This window comes from Eptesicus fuscus, chromosome 19 (genome assembly GCF_027574615.1).
Source record: "Eptesicus fuscus isolate TK198812 chromosome 19, DD_ASM_mEF_20220401, whole genome shotgun sequence".
Lineage (NCBI taxonomy): Eukaryota > Metazoa > Chordata > Mammalia > Chiroptera > Vespertilionidae > Eptesicus > Eptesicus fuscus.
The window spans coordinates 8,781,048-8,799,751 of NC_072491.1; the positions used below are offsets into that span (position 1 = coordinate 8,781,048).

The 18,704-nt window shown below is 44.0% G+C and overlaps 1 protein-coding gene across 1 annotated transcript in view; it reads right to left on the reverse strand.

Moving 5' to 3' along the window:
• The window catches only part of CDH17 (cadherin 17), a 75,363-nt gene that overhangs the window by 4,470 nt on the left and 52,189 nt on the right, over positions 1 to 18,704 (reverse strand). The window contains exons 12-17 of the mRNA XM_054708357.1: positions 16,375 to 16,566; positions 11,555 to 11,799; positions 8,638 to 8,768; positions 5,601 to 5,840; positions 809 to 925; positions 559 to 672 (exon numbers count right to left, since the gene is read on the reverse strand). Of these exons, the coding sequence (XP_054564332.1) occupies positions 559 to 672; positions 809 to 925; positions 5,601 to 5,840; positions 8,638 to 8,768; positions 11,555 to 11,799; positions 16,375 to 16,566 (1,039 nt within the window). The remainder of the gene's footprint in view (positions 1 to 558; positions 673 to 808; positions 926 to 5,600; positions 5,841 to 8,637; positions 8,769 to 11,554; positions 11,800 to 16,374; positions 16,567 to 18,704) is intronic.

The window sequence follows — 18,704 nt, forward strand, 5'->3', positions numbered from 1 at the left end:
AAAGAAAATCTCAAGTAAAAGTACAAAATCTAACTCTAAACCCAAATGAACTAGGAAAGGAAGAACAAACCCAAAGCAAAGAGAAGGAAAAAATAATGAAGATCGGAGCAGAAATAAAATGAAATAGGGATTTAAAGAAAAAAGTTAAAAAGAGGTGGTTCTTTGAAAAGAAACGAAATCGATAAAACTTCACCCATATTCTCAAAGAGAAAAAGAGAAGTGGCCCAAATCAATAAAATCAGATGTCAAGGAGACGATGCAACGGAAACCACAGAAATACAGAGGATCACAATAGATTACCATGGATTATAATTACACACCAACATTTACGCTTTAGAGCCTCATATTTCCCAAAGCAACCAATCAGGCAATGAAAGGAAGAGGGTGATTCTACAACAGTACCTCCAACCAGGAGGGTTTGATATGGTTTACTGGTGATCTATATTCTTGGCTGTAGCCTAGGTTGCCATTTGACCAGCCACCAGAGCAGACCCGTAGGTGAGCTAATGTTTCTGAGGACCAGAACAGAAATCCTTGAATCTGAGAGATTACACTCACCAATGACCAATAATGTGGTCAGGAGTATGGCAACTGTCGAGCCCACGGTAGGGATCCCAGGCAGATGACCTACTGGCCGGAAACACCTCCCTTCCGCACACGTGCAGAAAGTGACTGGAAAGCAGAACAGGATTTGGTAGTTTAAGCTTTTAAGTAAACAAGGGCAGAATCTCATCTCAAAGGTGACAATTCTTTCCACCTCCCCGTGGGAACAGACACTATCCCAGGTTGCCTGCAGCAAAATACCCACCTGGTAAAGAGACAGTCCCCTCCAAGGGTGGCCGACCCCCATCGTTGATGCGGATTGGGACATTATAAACTCTCTCCTCGAAGCGGGTGTGTTTGGTGGAGAGTCTGGCATGAGTTCCTGTCAGAATAGGAGTAAAATGAATGGCAGCTTCGGTACCCAGATCAGCAGGAATCAAGCTCATATTCGAATCACATACCGAGGGTGACTGGGAAATGGTTAAGTGTAAGTATGAGTTAAACTACCCAAATATCTCCACTCCACATGTACCTTCCATAATGTCAAAAAGAGTTCATGCATTTTTCAAGTCCTCAGTTTATGATTTCTCTGTAGAAACGAATACTAAATACAGTCAGTTATCATAATCCCCAGTAGTTACGTTCGTAAAGTTGCCATGAACACTGAATTACAAAGAAAAAATATTTGAAGAAATTATTGCTAATTTCCCCACCCCCAAATTTAATAAAAACTAAATTCTCAATCCGCAAATCTCAGGGAAAAGAAAAAAACACACAACAACTATGAAAAGGCACATAATAATCAAATTGCTTAAAGTTAGTAATAAAGAGAAAATCTTAAAAGCATCCAGAGTAAAAAGACACATTACATTCAAGGGAACAAAAAAGAAAAAATGCAATCCAGAATACAGTGGAGAAATCTTTAAAGTACTGAAAAAACAAAACAAAAAAAGGCTCAATAAATTGAAATGTATCCCAGTCAAATGTTCTCTGGTCACTAAGGAATTAAGTTAGAAAGTAACCAGAAAGATATAGAAAATACTCGAATATTGGGGAACTAAATAACACACTTCTAAATAACTCATGGGTCACAGAAGAAATCTAAAAAAAAAAAATTAGAAAGTATTTTAAACTGAATGAAAATGAAAACACAATGCATAACTTTGTGGAATGCAGTTAAAGTGACACTAAAAGATAAGTTTATAGCACCAAATGCCTATATTAACAAAGAAAGAAATTCTCAAGTTAATTACCTCAGCTTCCACCATAATGAAAATAATACAAGAACAAGTTAAATATAGCATAAGAAGAATAAAGAAAATGATATATATCTATAAGCAATGAAATACAAAGCAAAAACACAATAGAGAAAATCAATGAAATCAAAAGCTGGTTCTCTGAGAATATCAATAAAATGAATAGCCTTTAGCCAGATTGGTCAGCGAAAAAAAAGAGACATTATTTTCCAATATCAAAATGAGGTCATACCACCACAAAGCCTAAAGATAGTAAGTGAATAATAAAATAATATTACAAATAAGTTGTGCCAATAAATTAAATAAATCAAATGAAATAGACAAATTATTTGAAAGATATAAACTACAAACTCAACCAAGAAGAAGTCTATAACTTGAATAGCCCTATATCTATTAAAGAAGTTGTATTTGTAGATAAAACTCCAGGCCCACATGGCTTCACTGGTAAATTCTACCAAATTTGAAGGAAGAAAAAAATTTGTTTTTACACAAACGGTACCAGATCATTAAAGAGAAGAACATTCCTCACTCATTCCATGAGGCTAGCAGTACTCTGGCATCAAAATCAGACAAAGACACTACCCCCAAAAAAGTAGACTAATACGCCTCATGAATATAAATGTAAAATTCCTTAAAATTTTATTAAATCAAATTCAACAATATAAAAAAAATATTTCACAACCGAGTAGGCTTTATCCCAGGAACTGGTTTACGTCCCAAAGTTGATTCACCAATTAACAGATTAAACACACACACACACACACACACACACACACACACACACAAATCAACCATACAATCATCTCAATAGATGCAAAAAAAAACACTTGAAAATTTTAACACCCATTTCTAATTTTTAAAAAGCAAACGACCTTCTCAGCGAGTTAGGAAGAGAAGAGAAAGTCCTCGACCTGATAAAAGGCATCTACAAACACCCACAGCTAACTTTAGACGTGATGGTGAAAGAGGAATGCTTCCTCCCTAAGGTCAGGAACACGCCGAGGTATCTCTTCTCTCGCTACCTTCATCCGGCATTGTACTGAAGGTTTCAGCCAGCAATAAAGCAAAATTAATAAATAAAAGCATTCAGACTGGAAAGGGAATGAAATTGTTCTTATGTACAGACAACACGATTGTATATGTAGCACATTTTTGGAATCTAAAAACAAGAAAGAACTGATAATGAGGTCAGCAACGTTATAAGATACAAGAATAACACACAAAAATCATCAATTCTATTCCTTAAGCCTGAAACTACTTAATAACTAAAATATTTTAAATACCAGGCTTAGGTGGAAATATGAAATGCTTAGGGGAACATTTGCAAGGACGATACACTGAAAATTAAAACATATTGCCCAGCAAAATTCAGAAAGACCTAAATAAAGGAGACATATGTCATGTTCATGGGTAGAAGATTCAATTCTGTTACGATGTTAATTGTCCTCCAAATTCAGCTACAGATTCACACAATCCCCATCATAATCTCCATCAGCTTTTTTGGTAGAAATTGATAAACTATATTCTAAAATGTATAGTGACCTACAATAGATGAAATAATCTCAAAAATTAACAAAGTTGGAAAAATTACACTACTTGATTTCATCTTATTATAGAGTTACAGTAATCAAAACAGTGTAGTATTGGTATAAAGACAAAGAGATCAATGAGACAGAAAAGAAAATCCAGAAATAGATCCACATATGTGTGTGTGTGTGTGTGTGTGTGTGTGTGTGTGTGGTCACTAGATTTTTTACAAAGCTGCCAAGGCAATTCAATGTGAGAAGAATATTTTCAATAATGTTAGGACAATTAGCCATATTAAAAACAATGAACCTGGACCTTTACCATGCACCATGTACTAAAATTAACTTGAAATCAATCGTAGAGCTAAATGTAAAAGATAAAACTATAAAACCCCAAACTATAAAACCCTTGGGGGAAAAATTGGAAAATTTTAGAGACCTCAAGTTTGGCAAAAATTCCTTAAACATCACATCCAAAGTCACCAACTAAACAAGGAAAAAAATAAGTCAGATATCATCAAAAATCTTAAATCTGTTCTGCAAAACACACTGTTGAAAATGAAAATGCAAGCCACGGCCTGGGAGAAAAGGTTTGTAATCATGTACCTGACAGATAATTTGTACCTTTACTATACAAAGAATGCTGATGACTCAACAATATATGCCCAACAGCCAATTAAAAAAAAAATGGGCACAATATTTGGCCAGACACTTCACCAATGAAGATATATGAATGGCATATAAGTACATGAAAAGATGCTCAACATCATTAGTCACTAGGGAAATACTAATTAAAACCATCATGAAATACCATTACACTCCCACTAGAATGGCTAAAATTAAAAAGACTGAGCATAGCAAGTATTAAGGAGAATGTTGAGGACTCTAACACACTGGTGGGACTTTAAAATGTTAGACGACTTGGAAAGCAATGTGACAGTTCCTTAAATTAAAAATTTAACCGTACAGCTACCACAGTACCCAGCATTGCACTTCTAGATATTTAACCAGAAAATGAAAGTATGTGCTCCAACAAAATACTTGTTCACAAATGTTCGTAGCAGCTTCGTTTGTAACAGCAAAAATTGGAAGTCACCTAAATGACAATCAATTAGTGAGTGAATAACAGATTGTGATAGTCATGCCATGGAATGCTACTCCGCAATTAAAAAAAAAAAAAGATGTATTGATACACACAACAACATGGCTGAAACCCCAAATAAATATGCTCAGTGAAATTAGCCAGATGAAAAAAGATTACATATTGTATTACTTTATTTTGAGAAAATTCTTTTTAAAAAATATATTTTATTGATATTTTACAGAAAGGAAGGCAGAGGGATAGAGAGTTAGAAACATCGATGAGAGAGAAACATCGATCAGCTGCCTCCTGCACACCTCCTACTGGGGATGTGCCCACAACCAAGGTACATGCCCTTGACTGGAACAGAACCTGGGGCCCTTGAGTCCACAGGCCGACGCTCTATCCACTGAGCCAAACTGGTCAAGGCTTGATAAAATTTTTGAAAATGCAAACTAATCTATAGTAGATAGAAAGCAGATCAGTAGTTACCAGGTGATGGCGAAAAGGCAGAATGGGCTGAAAATGGGGACTTTAAAAGCATGTAAGACTTTTTTTGGGGGAGGGGGTCTTATCCTGATCATGCTGACTGCATTCAATGGTGCTCACATATGCCAATTTTTATAAAATTGTATGCTTTAAATGTGTGCTGCTTATTGTATGTCAATTATCTATAGTAATAAAAGTATAATGTGCTAATTAGACCGGATGTCCTTCCAGACGACCTTCCAGATGAAACAAGGGCTGCGAGGGAAGCCCAGGTCCCGGGTGCCAGAGGGAAGCCAGTGCTGGCAGTGGGGCGGAGGGGAGAGGGAGGAGAAGAAAGGCATACTCTTGCACGAATTTCGTGCACCGGGCCTCTAGTATTTCAATAAAGCTGTTTTTAAACATCATTATGAAATCTGTTTCTCAGCTGCCACTGGAAATTTTGTAAATGCTGCTCAGATTACTAGTATCCAACTATCCGTCTCCATATGCTACGGTGGATGGCTGTGTGTCAGCCATCTTCCCTCCCTCCTAAGCCTGGGGCTTCTCCCCTCTGGGGAGCTCCCCTCTGCCAGTTGCCAGAGCAGGCGGCTCCTCCCTGGAGCCTGGGAGAATGCCCTGTGCCGAGGGCTGCAGGCCCATCGAGGCCAATACAAGCCAATGTCATCACCCACCAGCGCTTTTCTCGATGTGCGTTTGACAACTCACCATTGACTTTGGAAATCTCCCAGTCGTTTTGTAAGCTTTCGCTGCCAAGGGCAAATGTAAACTGTGGACCCCGAAATGGCTGCAGATCATCGTCCGTGGCCTCGATGATGTGGCTTCCGGGCGCGCTGAGGGGGTAGCAGAAGAACAAGCCCGTGTACTCCTTCGCTAGCCGCGGGGGGTTGTCATTCACGTCGGTCAGGGCCAGGTGGAACCCCGCTGTGGTGCTCAAGGAGGACCCACCTAGGGAATGGAGTGGTTGAAACGGAATATCAGCTCTCTCACTTCCTCTTAATAAGAAAGGATATTTCTTTCTTTCTTTTTTATTTATTTATTACAATTCAAGTAGTTGGGTATATTGAGGTAGCAGAAAGATGACCAACGTTTAGAATCAGACCTGGTTAAAAGCCTTCATGATAATAATCAGATTGATGTGCTGATGTCTTATAGACATTACTTCACAACGGCTCTGATTCGCATGTACAGGTAGAAGGCTGAGGCCCAAAGAAGGTGTGTGACCGGCCCAAGGTCATACAGCGAGAAGAGCTTCCAGCCCAGGAGGTGTGACGTCAGAGCCCACATCTTCCATTGCTCCATACCACTGACTCAGGCATGCCCGTTATGGTTTCTCAGCCTCGGTTATTCGGCTGTAATGCATGTGGCTCTGGGAGGATCAGATTGTCAGAATATCTTAGAGTGGAAGAGCAAGAAGGGTACAAAAGTGAAGGGAGTCCTAGCTGGTGTGGCTCAGTGGATAGAGCGTCAGGCCGTGTTCTTAGGAAAGAGTGAAGGGCTGCACAATAGTTACTCACTCTGGGAGGGTGGTGAGACACTTGGACCCGGTAGCCTAAATGCTTGGTAGCTATGTGATCGCGAGCAAGCTGCGTAGCTGCTCGGTGCCTTGGTTTCCTCATCCGTAAAACATGGTCATTAACATACCTACCCCACAGTGCTGCAGGAGGAGCAAGTTCCCACCCTGAGCGCTCAAACACGGCTGTCAGTGCAGCGCAAAGACACTGCTCTCATTCTCCCCGACGTCAACACAGATACTGTTTCTACAATCTCCAACCCGCTTCAATTCCCGTGATCCCTGTCTTCTTGCTTTCCTTTTCAAATGTTTTCTGTGTCCCTGACTACACTTCACCAAAGGAGGAAAAGCCGCTGTGCTCTGCGGGTCATTTCATCCATTATGTCAGGGACGCCAACTGCAAATTGGAGCAGGGTGGTGAACCCGGTTTTGATTCATCCATCTGCTCAATGGGCAAGGCCTTTAGGGCACGTGAGAGGGAAGTGTTGCCCCCACGGCGTGTTGCCGCAGAACGCACAGCAGGAAGGCCCAGCCAGAAACTTCCTCCGGTCGGTCGGGAGCTGTTAAACCAAGAGTTAAATGCATGGCGCAGCCGTGTGGCTCCGTGGTTGAGCGTCGACCTATGAACCAGAAGGTTACAGTTCAATTCCCGGTCAAGGCACATGCCTGATTGCTTGTTCGATCCCCCGTGTGGGGCGTGCAGGAGGCAACCCATCCAAGATTCTCTCTCATCATTGATGTGTGTGTGTCTCTCTCTCTCCCTCTCCCTTCCTCTCTGAAATCAATAAAAAATATTTATTTTAAAAAGAGTTAAATGCCTATACAGTGTGATAGTGGCATAACTAGGAAAGAGCAAGAGGCTGTCGCTTGCACACATCCCTTCCGAATGCGGCACGTGCTGGGGCCTTTCTCCTCTCGCTGCTTTCACTTGACTGAGTGCTTTCTTCTTACTCATCTGTTCCCTGGGGAGGAACATTTTCATGAGTCCCACCTACTGCAATGGTCTCCATTCCCGCTCCCAACCCTGGGTCAATGTTTTAATCACCACTCTTCTCACTGGTAAGCATACTATTTCTGTGAGTTTATTTTTATTTTAATTTTTTAAAATTCCCTGGAAGTCCACATTTATTTTTTAAAATACATTTTATTGACTTTTTTACAGAGAGGAAGGGAGAGGGATAGAGAGTTAGAAACATCGATGGGAGAGAAACATCAATCAGCTGCCTCCTGCACACCCCCACCTGGGGATGTGCCCGCAACCAAGGTACATGCCCTTGACCTGAACTGAACCCGGGACCTTTCAGTCCGAAGGCCGACGCTCTATCCACTGAGCCAAACCGGTTTTGGCGGAAGTCCACATTTAGAACTAGAGGGTAATATAGCCACCCCAACCGAATTAAATGAGATGCAAAGGTTACACAAGGACCATCCAAACACCCCTGGCTTATCTAAATAATAAGTCTTCCCAAAGTTCACCCCGTTTCATCAAAACCCAGATGGATGCTCAGGGCCCCCAAGCCTACGGCGTCAGAGTCAGAAGGCGAGCTCCTCGTGTCTGCACTGAGCAAGCTCCTCACAGCAAAGCGAGAACACCGAGTAGCACAGTTTGCCTCAGAAAGGAGGAGGTGTCCCACTTAAGGCCGAAGGAGAAATGAACAGTGTAGGCCAGCCAGGCAACGGTTTGAGCCCGCTTCCAGGAGAACCCCAAGCACTATAGAGCAGGTGGGCATCGGGCGGGCACACGGGGTCCTTCCTCGAGTTGTACCCCTTCAGGAAGCACCCAGGAGCCCTGGCAGCCTGTAGGCAACCCCGCAGGTGCTCAGCGCAGGCGGTTCTCCTCTTGAAACAAAACAGGAAGTAGTTCCCTCCACTTAAAAAAAATATTTTTATTGCTTTCAGAGAGGATGGGATAGGGAGAGAGAGAGAGAGAGAGAGAAACATCAGTGAGAGAGAATCATTGATTGGCTGCCTCCTGCACGCCCCACCACTGGGGGTCAAGCCCACAACCTGGGCATGTGCCCTTGACCGGAATCGAACCTGGGACCCTTCAGTCCTGAGGCTGACGCTCTATCCACTGAGCCACACCAGCTAGGGCTCCCTTCACTTTTGTACCCTTCTTGTTCTTCCACTCTAAGATATTCTGATAATCTGACCCACTCACTTTCCCTCCCTCCTACTTCTACTGGTGCATCCCCTATTAACTTGTTACTTTTTTTTTTTTTTTTTGCTCACCTACTTCAGTTGCCACCACTTGTACGCGATACGGACTCTCAGCTTCCCTGTCCAGCGGAGCCGCACTGAAGATCTCGCCAGTGGCAGGGTCAATCCTGAGCCAGCCTCTCGCGTCGCCTCTCAGGGAATAACTTCATGAAGGGAAAAGAGCAAAGGGAAGCCCGGGTTACTTTATGTGGAAACGGGAGGGCACTTCATGCATCGCTATGCTGTTATGTCAACATTATCCCTGGCGTGTTATTTACGGCATATTTCAAAGGTCATTATGTAATACTACTAATGCTTTATTTGCCTAGCTTCCATCTTCAAAACGGGGATTTGCTCATCTTTACAAAGTGGTAGTTGTACTTGTTTCATTAGAAAATGTATAGCCACAAACTCGGGCGGAAAAACAAACTTTTCTGGCAATCAAAGAATTCTAATGAAAACAACCTGGGACCAGCTTTTAAAACGGATTAGCAAACCACCCTTCTAAGAAAACCTGAGCACCCAGCGGTGGAGACGTTGTGGGAATGGGTGGGTACTCAGAGGCCACTGGTGGCCCCGTGAACTCTCTCATTCAACAAACACCTACTGAGTGTTTAGCAAATCTCAGGCAGACGGGAGGTTACCAAAAGGGGCTCTCAGGCCAGGAGAGGAGACAGACACAGAGATAAATAACTCCAAGGGAAAGCGGTAAAGACAGTGAAAGGGGCCCTATGGAGCCCCAGAGAAGCTCATGGGAATCAGAGCAGCCTTTCTGAAGGAGTAGATGCTAGCTGAGGCAAGAAAAGGAAGCTGCTTTAAGCCGAAGGGATTGCCGCGCTATGGCCTGAGGCCAAGGAATAGCTTGCTGTGTGGGAGCCAGACGCTCCAGCAGTGTCGGGGTAAAAATGGGAAGCAGTGGATGGAAAAGACGAAGCCAGAGAGCCTGGAGCGAGCCAGATCGTGGGAAGCAATGGTCAGCCTTGGAATGGAGTTCAGCAGGAAGGCAACCCAATCATATTGGTGTTACCAGTGGGACTCATGGGCAGGTGTGTTAGATGAATTTGAGAGAGACAAGCCTTGAACCACAAGAAAAACAATTGGTACAGCCCTTTGTGGAGCAACACATCATAGCCATAAGGCTGTTCCTTTTTAGACCAAAGCATTTCACCTCTGGAAATTTTTCCTCAATAAAAAACCCCACAATTTAATAGAAGTTATAAAAGAATTACATGCATACAAATATGCAAAACACCCTATATAATAAAAGCCTAATATGCTAAGTGTCCGGTCATCCAGTCGGCCATTCAACCAATCAAAGCATAACATGCTAATGATATGCTAAGGCCACTCAACTGCTCGCTATGATGTGCACTGACCACCAGGGGGCAGATGTTCAATGCAGGAGCCGCCCCCTGGTGGTCAGCGTGCTCCCACAGTGGGAGTGCTGCTCAGCCAGAAGCCGGGCTCATGTCTGGCAAGTGCAGCGGTGGTGGCAGGAGCCTCTCCCGCCTCCGCAGCAGCACTAAGGATGTCCTCACTAGCCTCTGAACTGCTCACTGTTCTTTATTCTTAACACACTTTTCTCATTTGTCCTCCAAGACTGTTTCTTACAGGACGCTGTCCTGCTCAGTCTTCTTCCTCATCTTTCTAATCTCATTAATAATCTATACATTCTATCTTCTCCTTGATCTATCTGAGTTTTTTTAAATGCCTTTGTTTCCCCCACTCATAAACACAAAGTTTTATTCTCTTGTCTTTGACTAATGATTTTTAGAGCATTCTCATGAAGGAGGAAGAAGCATGTGTTAAACAAGAAATGGTTGTAAAATTGTCCCCCATCAGAATTTTTGTGGCTCTGATATAGAGAGTGTATCTGTACAAACCATACAGTACAGCTCCCACTGTACTTGCCTTCTTTATAAAACTAGAGAAGGGATGAACTAGAAGATTAAAACAGGAGGTGAGAACTTCACTCCTTGACAATCAGAAAAAAGGTCTCAGCACTGATTCCAAGTGCTTGTTGGGAGACAAGATTCCCCTCAAATGTTTAGAGAAACTTAAAGAATTGTCACCATAACCACATACATTGGTTATGCCATACACCATGAGACTGTCATACAATAGAAGCAAAAGATCTGGGTTCTAGTCCTGTTTATGTGCTCATTAACTATGTGACCTTAAAGAGGTTATATATGTTGACACAGATATAGATATATACACATACATAAATTTCTTGGGCAAATTAATGATCATTGTACATTTGTAAGGCAAATCTTTGTGAATCCTATTGCACTGGGAAAATAAAATAAAAAAGATTACGAATTGCTAAGATTTATGCATTTGTTTAACCACCTCGGCCTGAACGCTAGCCTCGCCAGAGATGTGCTCTGGAATGGGTCGTGTTACCCCAGACCTACTCTCTGGAGAGGCAAGGAACCTGTACACTCTGCATCCAGAATATTCCCTTAGTTGTGTCAGGGGGCTGAGTCTGTCCAGTTGGGCTTTTGCTTCATTCTCTCTGTCTAGACCTCCCGTCGACTTTAGGGGGTGGGCTGGAACTCTTCCCCAAACCTTGGCCGTGGGGACTGGTTCAGACACAGGATCTGGCTTTGGGCAGCCCCGTCTCTGGACCCCATCTCCTGACCTGACCAGCTCTCAGTGGGACCTGCAGTGAGTGGGCCGGATGCAACCTGGCATGCTTCCCACTTGTCTGAGCCTGGATTTCCCCCGCTCCCCACGCAGGGTACTGACCCCTGCAGGAACCAAGGTCAAGTTCACCAAGTGCACTGGATATGGCTTCAAATCGCTGGCTGCTCCCTTAGGAGAGAGCCTTGGAGTCAGGCCAGGTCCTCTGCGTCCCCCCCCCCCCTCCCCCCCCGCCCCTAGCCCTTCTCCCCTCCCGCTGGCCTTGGTCACAGCACAGCTAGGCTTGCCCAGCCCTGCTCTCTACCTTATGTCCAGACCTTCCGGATCCTTGGCAGTCACGTTGCCCACTTTGGTGCCTACGGCCACGTCTTCGCTGACTTTTGCTTGGAAGATGTGTAGGGGAAATTGAGGCGCTTCATTCACATCTGTCACCAAAAGGGTGAACGTGGCGAACGAGCTGGCATTGTACTGCACACCGGGCACCAGAGGCTCGGGATTTTCCGCTTGGAACACAATGTTGTGAACGGCTGTTGTTTCAAAGTCAAGAGGCTGTGTGGGGGGAAAAACACAGAGAAAATTAACTTGGGGATGACTAGTTCCCTATGAGATTCATTCCCTATTCTCCTTTAAAAACCCTCACAGGGCAGCAGTTCATTGAGTCAGTGCCCAAAAACACCTACTTCTCACAATGATAATGGAGCCATGAACCAAGTCTGTGCTGCAGGACTTATCAGCGCTTTTAAGGTGCTAACATGCATGCAGACTCTCCTAGAAGAGCCAATTAATGCAGCCCTCCCCAAATTTATCTAACCCTGGGACAGTTCCTTCACTCATGCAGCAGAAACCTACTGATTCTCTCAAGCGTGGAAAATGCTTAGAGATGTCCCCATTCTATGGAGAACGATTTTAGAGGAACCTCAGGACCCAAATCCCGAAGTAAAAGTCCTTAAACTCATGGAGAGTGGGAGAGGTTGGAAGAGATGATCGAAAGATAGATGCTCTTGTTCCAGGTCATTCCAGACAGAGCCAGAAATGAAAAATCAAAAAAACCAATTTGGGTTTAGCGTGAGGAAGAATTTTAGTAGGGCTACAGAGAAAGACAGACAGAGGTGCTTCAAAAACAGTTCTCACCTCTGGAAGGTTTCAGGAATGGGCTTAAACAACATGCGACAACCTAGCACAGAAAGGACTTAAACATCATGTAAGCGATTGGTTCTATGGGACTTTGAAGGTCTCCCTAAAGGCACAGAGTCCCCGATTCTATGGGGAAAACTGCCAATCCTAAAGAGTGGAACAACCCCTGAAGTTGGACTTCTTAACTGGGATTAAAGGGCTTCTGGCGATCTGTGAACCCCTAGAAGCCAAAATCTAAATATTATATGTATGTGCAGATGTGATTTCTTTCTAATGATAGTGTATGTAGTTTCATCCGAGTCTCAGTGGTACCCAGCACCTCAAAAAGGTGAAGGAACTGAAGCAAAGCCCCGAAGGTACATTCTAGGTTATGGAAACTGCACTATTTTGTTCATTCTCCCACGCCTACAGGACCCAGGACTTCTTGGTGAGCTGTCAGTCCTTCAGTCTATATCTATTCATGTCATTGATTAAACAAAAATGTTAATATCCATTTGTGAAGAGAAAAACTCATGGAGGTTTGACACATGATTGCATTAGCTCAGCCTGCCCTTCCTTAACATCTGAAAAACCTCCCCCTGAGTCAGAAGTGGGCTCAGTGCTGTCCTCTCCAGATTGGCTTCCCTGATCCCCACCCTCCATCCATATCCTCTGCAATCTCGGTCCCTGACCAGGATTCTAATTACATTATTATCTATTTCAGATTCTACTGTCCATAAGTTCTCTGAGAGGAGAAATGGTGTTATATTCATCATTGCGTCCTGTCTCTTCCTTAGCACGCAGGACCCATGGCATATCAGCCAAGAAACATAAAGATGAGAGGCCTGGGTCCTTCTTGAGCCCTAGAGGGCCCCAGTAGAAAAGAGTCCAGAGAAGACCTCCACTTTCCAGAAAACCCTCTCCTCCATGCACACCCAAACACACACAACATCACAACTCGATTTCTAGCTCAATAGAAAGTACGATAGAACGACTGCTCATATGGAAGAGAACGCATTGTACGTGAAGATGCAAAGTCATTTGAGACAGAAAATAAGAAGCAACGGACAGAATACAAATATTCAGGATATAAAATGTGATAAGCCAGCTGAGATATAAAGAGAGAGAGAGGTTGTTCACAGAGATAAGTACTCACTGTCCGCAGGGTATGCCCCACAATGACCTCTTTTTAAAAAATATATATATTTATTTTGATTTCAGAGAGATAGGGAGAGAGATAGAAACACCAATGATGAGAGACAATCATTGATTGGCTGCCTCCTGCACACCCCCCTACTGGGGATGGAGCCCGCAATCCAGGCATGTGCCCTTGACCGGAATTCAACCTGGGTCCCTTCAGTCCGAAGGCTGATGCTCTATCCACTGAGCCAAGCCAGCTAGGGCCCCACAATGACCTCTTGATCACTACCACGTGGTCTTGATCACTATCATCTGGGGAGCAGGGGTGAGGGGCAGGGAGCTGGAGCTTCTGACACCCAGAGACCCAATCCCCATCTCAGGGGGTCAAGGCAAAGGCATCAAATTGGCAGAAGTCTTGGCAGATGAAGCAGAAAGGCAGCAGCCCCCAGAGCAACCCATGATAAGGACAAAGGACATGTTTTCTGTTCCTTGCCGGTCCCGCCATGCCCAGGCTCAGGCAGGCAGCGTAGCTACCTGTGGGCTCAGGCAGAGGAGGCACCTCCCATCCTCCCCACCAAACAGGTCTTACGTCTCCCCCCTGAATTTCTATCCCATCACGGTGGCTCCCAGAGGTGAGGGATGAAGAAATGAGATCGTATGTCTGCAAATGAGAAGTCCACTGTGTTACCAGAAGAGAACATGCGAGGCTGAGAGTAGAAAGAGGTGGTGGAAAAGACGTTGTACGTCAAGCTGAAGAGCAGGGACTTTATCCTTGAGGAGCAGAGAGAGGTGGTAAGCCCCAGACTGACAAGGTCAGATTCGTGTTTCAGAAAGATACCTCTGGGAGCAGCCCTGTGAGGCATGGATTTGAGGTGACCCAGACTCAGGCAGGGAGACCAGTGAGAAAGATGTCAATGCCCCTTAAACCTTATCGAATGGAAGAACAAAGGAAAAAAGGAGCCGCTTGTCATCGATCAGCCTGCTTAACTTTCACACCAGGAAAAACACCGAGCCACATCCTCCAGGGAAAACATGAGCAATGAAAGAGAGCAAACTAGCTAATGATAATCAACAGAGCTTAACCAAGGGCAAGTCTGCCGAACCATCTGTATCATCCTTCATAATGCAGGGATATGCCTGCAAGGCCAAGTCCAGAGACCCATCACGGCCTCTTGGGGTGGCCTCACATCCATCTAGGAGACACAGTCACCAGATAAGCTGAAAGGACATGCTCAGGCCCGCAGCTGCTCTTCTGCACACCAGGGTTTGCAAGGCCAAACCTCGTGACTTAGACTCAACCTGAAGACAGATAAAAGCGCTGAGGGAGCGGAGTTGCAATGGGGGATAGTTAACATGAGAAAAAACCGTGCATTCGTTTTCCAGATGACACGTGAGCTGGCTGAAAAATAGGTCCTGTACCCAGGATTCCAAATGACCAGCTAAAATGGAGAAGTGACAAAATCTGCATTTTAAAAAACTAAAGCTAAAACAAAACCCTGAATTTCAAGAAATGGAGTCCCAGGAGATGTTGATGCATGGGGCCTCAAGGAAATAGCCTTCCTGCTCCTGACACCCCCTTGGCCTCAAGGGTATCATGATCTACCACATGACAGGCCAGAGCTTTGGGTACAAACTAAGTAGGACAGCATTTCTATAAAACTTGTTTAATCCTAAGCATCACTTGGGGCAAATAAAATAATAGAAAATATATATATTGGTGTCTGCCCTCAGTCCCTGGCACAGAAGCACCTAAAATCCTTGTAATTTCCTAAGTGATAAGAGCACAAAGAGCATCTTTGGTTCTTATATTTGGCCTTTGACCCCAGTTCCTGAGACTGAGCGCCTAAATCCCTTGGAATTCCCCGAGGAATAGAAATGTCTTTTGTGCTAATGAGGCAACTCTTGGTGAACTCCTGGGTGGGGGCTAGTCACCAGAAAGACCAAGCCATGATTAGAAGCTTGGAACGTTGCGCCCCACCCTACCATCCCCTCTAGAGAAGGGAAGGGAAGCTAGAGATTGAGTTCAGAATCAATCCTGTCTACATGAGGAAGCCTCCATAAAAATCCCACAAGTATGAGGATCTCTTCTGGGTTGGTGAACACATGCATGTGCTGGGAGAGCGGTGCACCCTGAATCCATAGGGACCGAAGCTCCTGCACTCAGGCCCACTGCAGTCTTGTCCTTCGTGTCTCTTCATCTCGCTGTTGGCCTGTATCCTTTACCATATCCTTTAACACATGATAAACTAGCAAATGTTAGTGTTTCTCTGAGTTCTCTGAGCTGTTCTAGCAAACAATGGGACCCGAAAGGAAGGGGTGGGTGGAGAAAGGGTAAAAAGGATAAACGTGTCTATTCAACCTTAAAAGGCTATCTATCAATTTCCAGTCTTTTTTTAAAGAGGAGTTGATGGCTGGCACGTTAGAAGAAAAGGTCTATAGTCTTAAGGGCTCATAGGGTTCATCCAGTCTAACCCCCACATTTGCAAAGGGAGAAGTAAAGCCCTAAGCATACACCCCCACCAGACTTAGCAAATAAAAATCTAGAACACCTTGTTAAACTTGAATTTCAGATGAACAACCAAATTTTTTAGTATGAGTTTGTCCCAAGTATTACATTGTTTATCGTGTGTTTTGTGTATTTTATATGGCAATCCTCCCTCCCCCCACAAAGCTTACTTGGTCAGCGAATGACAGACCCAGAACTAGGTTCCTGGCCTTTGTCCTCTGGGAGGACAGGAATGACAGAGTCCTCTAGGGTCCTTCATGCCTGAGAGGTCAGTGCTGACCCATCACCTCTGCTTAGAGGTCCTTGCATAGCCATAAGGACATTAACCGAAGAAAAAAGACAAATTCCATTAAAGAGTCATGTACCTTTTTGATTATGACATATCCAGTGTTGTTTTGGGGATCGGTGTCAATCCCCAGTCGCCCCTCGTCATCTCCCTGTGTAATTCGATACAGGATTTTAGAACTCCCAGTAAACGGCTCATCGGCATCCGTGGCCTGGATGGTCAAGATGGTGGACCCAACGGCTGTGTCTTCGGCAAGAGTCAGGTTTCCGTACTAAGAAGCAAACAGTAAGAATGTGCATTGTCATCAAGAACAATTAACTGTCAAAGATCCAGCTTGTCTCTTTAGCTTCAGAACGTTCACAAGTCATAGTTTGCATCAATACTCGCCACGCATGTTTTTCCTATGGCTAAATATGTTGCAGTTGATTTTGACATCAACCATACTCATAGACTGATATTCATTGTACTAAGAAACACATTTCAGAGAGCTACTGGTAGGATTCTCAAACAGAGTCCCACTGCCACATCCTATACATTTACTAACCTTACTTATTATATTAGTGAGGACAAAAATAAATACTACATATTGAGTACTTATCATGCGGCAGGTACTTCTACATACATTATTTTAATTAGTCCACAATCAACCAAGGAGTAGTGGTTAAGAGTCTGAACTTCGGAGTCAAACAGTATAAATCCTAGGCTTGCCACTTGCTAGCAGGGTGACTTGAAGCAAGTTATCTAACCTATTTAAGCCTCGGTTTCACCATCTGTCTAATGGAAATAATAATAACAGGACTGTTTCATGTTTGCTGTGAAGATTAAGAGATAATGCATGGCCCTGGCCAGTTTGGCTCAGTGGATAGAGTGTCGGCCTGTGGACTGAAGGGTCCCAGGTTCGATTCTGGCCAAGGGCACATGCTTAGGTTGCGGACTCCATCCCCGGTGGGGGGCGTGCAGGAGGCAGCCCATCAATGATTCTCTCTCATCATTGATGTTTCTATCTCTCTCTCCCTCTTCCTTCCTCTCTGAAATCAATAAAGAAATATATATTTTTTTTTAAAAAAAAAAGAGATGATGCATGGGAAGTCCCTGGCGCCTGGCACATAGTAAGTACTCAATAAAGATAAGCAGCAAGCCCTACGGAGTAGCTGTATCATCTTCTCCATTCGGCAGAAGAGCAAAGGATTGGAGAGGTAAAACTCACCTAAAAACAGAGAATTGGGATTCATACCCATGCTGTCTAACTTAAAGCTTGTGCTCGTAATCACTGGCCTAGACCCGTGGTCGGCAAACTGCGGCTCGCGAGCCACATGCGGCTCTTTGACCCCTTGAGTGTGGCTCTTCCACAAAATACCACAGCCTGGGCGAGTCTATTTTGAAGAAGTGGCGTTAGAAGAAGTTTAAGTTTAAAGAATTTGGCTCTCCAAAGAAATTTCAATCGTTGTACTGTTGATACTTGGCTCTGCTGACTAATGAGTTTGCCGACCACTGGCCTACACCATCTCCCGCTCCTCTGCTGAAAACCCCCCAGATCATTTCGGGGGGGGATCTCGATCTTAAAGAGGGAACTAGCTGGGGCCCAGGAGAAGGCCAGAGCAGTGACAGCAGCAGACTCATTCTCTAGAGCCCATTTTGCCCTTCCAAGCCCTGACACTCCCAAAGCTGGATCTCACCTTCGATTTGAAACCACTGCCTAGATGTGACACAAGGATGGGAACATGGAGGCTGAGAAGCAAATGGTTCCAGCTCCTGCATCTTTGCCTCAGTGCCCATTACACAGGTTATGTTCAGTCACACCTCGTACCACCCTGAACCCTCGCATAAATCAACTCCCCTTCTTTGCCACAGCCTTGTCCCCATTTTGATGTATGAACATTTTGATATATGAACAGGGTTCTGGGCTATCTCATAATTGACTTCAAACAAACTAGTAAAATGGGCTTCTCTCTGCTCCAGAATAAGTAAAGAGAGACCTCCCCTCTAAGGGAACAGTGATAGAACTACCTTCAGGTTTAAAGCCCACATCGACAAGTCAACATTCTTATTGATGTCCTTAACTGAATCTTTTTACTCCTGCTTTTTCTGCCCAGTGCTCCTAATTCTTGCAATCATCTTGACTTTTTCCTTGGCTTACGCCAGAGATTCGTGTTTTGTTTTGTTTTTTCCTTCTCCTTTTCTCTTATCCAAATACTGCAAAATGCGTTTAAGTTGCCGATATTCCAAATACTGAACTTTTTACTAAAAATGCTTGTTTGAAACCTAGCAGTAATCCATTTATCATCCTACTACACACATATATAATGATCAACTGCACGTAGCCATTCGACTCCTTCCAATGTGACAAAGATTGTGGCTGCAGCTTTTAAGCAGCCCTTGGAGTAAATGAGCCATCGGCAGAAGTTTATA